General features: G+C 32.1%; 1 protein-coding gene across 1 annotated transcript; it reads left to right on the top strand.

Moving 5' to 3' along the window:
- Positions 1 to 4556: 4556 nt before the first annotated feature.
- Positions 4557 to 5447, top strand: LOC131650498 (LOB domain-containing protein 22-like). The gene is made up of 2 exons (XM_058920204.1): positions 4557 to 5265; positions 5374 to 5447. The coding sequence occupies exons 1-2, from the start codon at positions 4557 to 4559 to the stop codon at positions 5445 to 5447; spliced, it is 783 nt and encodes a 260-aa protein (XP_058776187.1).
- Positions 5448 to 6039: the final 592 nt, after the last annotated feature.

The following is a 6039-nucleotide window of genomic DNA, read 5'->3' as shown; positions in this document are numbered from 1 at the left end:
TCATAGCAACCTTGACCGTGAAAAGGTTATACGCTCCATCCTTCCACACCACCTTATCTCTCCCGTCCGCACAAGCAGAAACCGAATGTATAAGAAACAGCAAGGAGAGCAAGTTTGCGGCCACATGAGGACTGTTCGGAGAAGTGAGTCCGAAGTCTCCCCACTCCCAAACACCTCCTACCCAATCACCCATGCCTCCCAGCGATGGATCCTTTAAGACAGACGGTGAAAATAAAGATGAAAATAATCCTTCTAACAACCAACTGGAAACCAAGAAGAATACCAAAAAGAAATGGAAAAGCCATTTCCAACAATGAAAGTAGCCTTCTTTGAAAATATTTCTTCCGAATTCTCTTTAACCAAGGAAACAATATCCATCCACCAAACCGATTTAAAAATCCGATTCTTATCACCAATCCCAATTCACAATTAAGAAATTAATATCACCATAACACGCCTTCAAAACTTTATACTACAAAGCCCTGTCTTCCTATAAGAAGAGCTAAACTAAAATCTCCTGCCTTTCTAAGAGCAAGAGCACCTTTCTCTATTGGAAGACATAAATCCTTCCAACTCACCCAATGAATCTTTTTTAACTTCCTCCGATCCACCCAAAAGGAAATTACTTTGAGTCCTAGTAATCTCCTTAATGATTTTAACCCGCGCTTTATAAAAATATAGAGTAAAAATAACAATACTACTCAACAAGGATTTAAGAAGAGTAATCCTACCGCCAAAGCTAAACAATATCCCCTTCCAACAAGATAAACTCTTTTTATTTTAGACACAAGACTACTCCACGAAGAAATCCTCCTAGGATTAGATCCTATAGGAATACCAAGAAAAAGAAAGTCTTTATCCTCTAACCTACAAGAAAGAAAAGAAGAGGCAACATTCAAAAAGTTAGAATTTATATTAATTCCAATTAACTTGATTTTGTGATAATTAATTCCAAGGCCCGAAACAAGCTCAAATCCCATTAACACCAATATGATCGACCAAATATGAATCCAACTACCATCTCCCACCAACAAAGTATCATTCGTAAATTGGAGAATATCGATGGTGCACCTCCCAATGATGTTAAACCCCACAAAATCCCCATTTTCTACCACTTTGTTCACTAACCCCTTAAGCCCTCCCGCTACAATCACATAAAGGAAAGGAGAAAGAGGGTCACCTTGTCTCAAACTTCTCTCTACCCCAAACTCCTTCGTTGTGCTACCGTTGTACAACACAGACATATTGCTCGAAAAAACCAACGCATCCAAACTACTTAAAAGCCCATCTTTCCAAAACATGTATCTAAGAAACCCCCAACTAACTTTATCATAAGCCTTTTCAAATCAACTTTGAAAAGAAGACACCCTTTACCTTCCTTACAAGCAAAATTCACCACTCTGTTAGCCACTAGGACTCCATCAAGCAATTGTCTTCCTGGAATGAAAGCACTTTAAGAATGAGAGATGATAGAGTTTAAAACCTTCTTCAACCTACAAGCCAAAAGTTTAGATATAACTTTATAAATACAACATAGTAGACAAATAGGTCTATAATCCTCCAATCCCAAAGGATTATAAGATTTAGAGACCAAAGTCAAAAAATAAAAAAATGCCCCGGAATAGAAATCCTTAAAACACTTCATAAAATCTTCTTTAATAAAGAACCAACACTTCTTAATGAAGTGAAAGGAGAATCCATCCAGACACGGACTCTTCGTACTATCATAACTCCACAGCACCTCCTTAATCTCTTCCTCCGAGAAAGGAGCCTCAAGAGAATCTCTCTCAAAAGAATCCAACATATAAAAAAATCCCATCCAAAACCGGTCTAGAAACCTCCGATTCAAAAAACTTCAACTCAAAGTGATTCCGAACTTCTTCCTTCACCTCCTCAACCGACTCCAACAAACCTCTATTCAAAATAATTGGCCCGATATGATTCCTCCTCCTCTCTTTCATAACACGATGAAAGTACCTACTATTAGTATCTCTGTCGTTAAGCCACTTAACCCTTGATTTTTAAATTAACACGTTCTCCTTAATTTTAAGACTCAACCAAAATTTACTACTATCCTTCTTACAAAATTTCACTTCATCGATCCCACCAACATCGATATCATCCCCAACATTCATCTCTCTAACTCCCTCCTTAACCTCTAGATCAAACTTACCAAAAACCGTAGTATTCCACCACTTAAGTCTTCCTTTAAGAATCCGAAATTTCTCCTTAAGGATATAATCACCACGCCTAACCACATCTATAGATTTGCACTCTTTTTCAACAAAAGGAATAAACTCCTTGTTAGAAAACCACTCATTGTTGAATTTAAAAAGTTTCGGCCCCCAATTTGCACGGTCCACCACCAACTAAATAGGGCAATGATAAAAAATATCTCTTGGACCGATGAATTGTCCCACCACTCCCCAATCTCTAATAATGTTGTTCGCCACCAAGAACCTATCACTCCTAATTTTAGCCTTACCGTCCCCGTAAAACCAAGAAAATATCTTGCCTTTGGTAGGAACATCAATATAATTAACAAACTATCATCAATGAAATTGGAGAACTCCCCCATTGTGTATTACTACTAAACAAGGATCTTTCCACTCTCTCATCCCAATTCTTCACCGCGTTAAAATCCCCTCCTATCAACCAATTACCATTGATAAAAATTGACTTTAGCCACGATAAATGCCTCCATAATTCTCTCTTTAACACCATTGAACAAGGCGAATAAACATTAATGACCTAATACAAAGAATTTTGCCATCTAACTTTTATCCCCAAGAAACCAACTCCATGAAAACTACAAAGAACCTCAACACTATTCACCTTCCATAAAATCAACAAACCACCCGACATACCTCTGAAACCTGAAAAAGAATAACCTATCTCTTCATACCCCCAGAAACTCCTCGCTAAAAGATAACTTTGTCTCTTGAATAAAAAAAATATCCGCCATCCCTTTCTTAATAATATGACTAATCCTTCTTCTCTTAATCCTACTACCACCCCCTCTAATATTCAAAGAACCAACAATCATTGACACAGTTTTGAATTCGCCTTCCCTCCTTTTCTACTCCTCTCCATTCCTTCAATTTTCTTTTTGTAATCTTTTTGTGAGTTCTCCGCTACTATACCAGTTTTTTTTAGTCCTTCAATGAATTTGGAATTCCTGTAGTTATAGAAAGTGGTTTGAATGTATGTAGAGAAATGATGCTCGGTTATTTTTAAACACTCTCACAATATTATTTATTCTTTTAAAACCTAAAGTCATAAAAAACAAATAAAAAATTAAACATTTTAATTAATAAATAAAAACACCTTAAAATTAAGTATATAGACTCCCCGTCACTGTTGCAACTGAAGCTAATGATAATTTTTTCAAAGATTGCCGCTATTATTCTTATTATGCCACGCGAAACAAAACAAAATAACAGGATTAAAATTGCGTAATTGATTTAAGGTCTGTTTGTTTAAGCTTTAAAAAATAGATTTTTTTTGTATTTTTTAAAATAGATTTTTCAAAATCGTTTTTCAAAATATTACAAATTTTTTTATATTCGTTTTTTCTAAAATGAAAGACTAATTTTGACATTTTAGAACATAAACATAGATTAATGGAGATCAAAACTTAGTCAAAATCGCAATTTTTTCAAAAAATTATATTTCAAAAATAATTTTTATGAAAATCTATTTAAAGTAGCTTCAAAATTAAGTGATTTTTTAAAATTTAGATATCCAATTTTTTTCTCAAAAATACCTAAAATCACATTTTAAAAATAACTATTCAAACAAAAATTTTATTTGAAGCTTTTATAAAAAGTTTCTTTGAAAACATTTTTTCACAAAATTTTATAATACTATAAATATCATTTTAAAAAAAAAAAACCTAAATAAACGGACCCTTATTATAATAACTAATGATTAAAATTGCGTGAATTATTTTTTAATAAGAACATAAAGTGCGCTATTTTATTTGGTGTCTTGTAAAAAACTAAAAATGAATTGAGGGCGTGTGAGTCTATTCATTCATAAGTCAACATATCTCAAACATCCCCTGAGGCACTTCACTAGTGGTGCCTTATTAATAGCTTACAAAAATAATTTAAAAAGCAATAAAAAAAAACAAAACTTAAGTACAATTCACTAGGTGTGGTTCTTACTTTATTCCAATAAAAATATGATAAGTGTATAATTTCCTCTTACACATATGCATATTGCTCAAATTTTCATGCAAATTACTCCTATTTTCACTCCTTAAATAATGTTTAAGTATACTTGTCATATTTTTATTGGAATAAAGTAAGAACCACACCTAGTGAATTGTACCTAAGTTTTGTCAAAAAAAAAAACCAACTTTTGCTACATTTTAAAGATAAATCTTATCCGCGAGCAAATATAGATAGTTTGTTATTAATTATTTAAATTTCTTATCATTATAAATAACATGGTTGGTAGTCTCAAATTATTAACCTAATCAAACCATTATCACCAGAAACCATCTTCTTTCCTCTTTATTTCTTTTCAAAACTCATTTGCTCTTCTTAACAATGAATACTATCAAATCAAACAAGGCTTGTGCAGCCTGCACACATCAAAGGAGAAAGTGTTCAAAAGATTGTCTTTTAGCTCCTTATTTTCCTGCCAATAAACCAAAAATGTTTCACAATGCTCATAGTTTGTATGGTGTTTCTAACATGGTGAGAATTCTAAATGAACTTCCAAAAGAGAAGAGAGATTTGGCAATGAGAACCATTATTTATGAGTCAAATGTTCGCAAGATATATCCAATTGGCGGATGTGTTGATGTTATTAAGGAATATTCTGATAAGATAAGCGAGGCTCTTGAAGAGTTAAATCAAGTAAAAAAGGTTTTAGATTATTGTAAAGTAAATCATTTACCATCACAAAATCTTTCCTCTTCACTACCTTCTCTAAGTTCTCAAAATCCAAATCTTCAACCACATTTTTCAATAGATCATTCTTTGAGAGATTCTATTAGTTCTCAAAATCCAAATCTTCAACCGCATTTTTCAATGGATCATTCTTTGAGAGCTTCTACATATTCTGATGTTTCAAATATTCCAATATTTAACAATGTCGAGAATGTTCCTAATTATTATCACAATAGTGAAAATAATATAGAAACTCTGACGAACGCAACTCCTTCAGATATCATTCTTCGTGATGTTAACAATGCTCCGACTAATACAAATTTGAATATAAATTCAATGGATGCAATAAGAGTTGCACAATTGAGTGAAGGACTACTCTCCAATGCACATATTAGTGCAGAAATTGAATATTTGAAGGAAAAGGAAAAATTATTTAATGAATTATTTAATGATGATGATTATTTCATTTCAGATTCTGATATTGATAGGTTTGATTTCAGTGATGGACAATTCTTTGTAGAATATGATTCATCTCAAAGGAATTAGTTTTGGTCTTGGAAGCTATGAATTTGAGAATTGGCATAATATATGGCATGTTTTAGTGGAAAAAAAATTGATTTAGTTTTATTAATAACTAGTTTTTTTTAATAAGTTTATGGCATTTTGCACTGATACATTTGTACTAGTTTGATATTTGCTTCATTTGCTATTACCTTTTTTTAATTAAAGGTTTTTATTCTTTCACCTTTGTCACTTTTACGATTTTTTTAATTTTTTTTAATAGAGTGGTATCGTTCCTTCCGTGCTGACTAATCCACCCGAGAAGAGTTTTTTAGGCTCCTCAGGCGATTTTATTTATATTTAATTTTAAAAATATTACTATAACTATTAAATATCTATACAGACATGTAGCCTTTAAATATAGCTGGTTTTCAAAAAAAGTTTTCTGATATTTAATTTTAAAAAAAAAATTCAAGTTCCTCTTTTTTATAACCACTTAAATTTTGATTTTTTTTTTCATTTATACTTTTAATTGTAAAACAGTCCTTCAATTCATTTTAAACAAATCAAATGCATCCTATTTATCTTTTTTAAATTATAATAAGTCATTTAGCAAAAATTAGAGAGAGTTGTCTGG

Source organism: Vicia villosa, linkage group LG2, assembly GCF_029867415.1.
Source record: "Vicia villosa cultivar HV-30 ecotype Madison, WI linkage group LG2, Vvil1.0, whole genome shotgun sequence".
Classification (NCBI taxonomy): Eukaryota; Viridiplantae; Streptophyta; class Magnoliopsida; order Fabales; family Fabaceae; genus Vicia; species Vicia villosa.
This window is presented reverse-complemented; position numbering and strand designations above follow the sequence as displayed.

What these genes read in the sequence shown, in the direction of transcription:
- LOC131650498 (XM_058920204.1), top strand. Translation starts at nt 4,557, where the DNA reads ATGAATACTATCAAATCAAACAAGGCTTGTGCAGCCTGCACACATCAA. An exon ending in AATAAGAGTTGCACAATTGA is followed by an intron (nt 5,266 to 5,373) that starts GTGAAGGACTAC and finishes ATTTCATTTCAG; the next exon opens with ATTCTGATATTGATAGGTTT.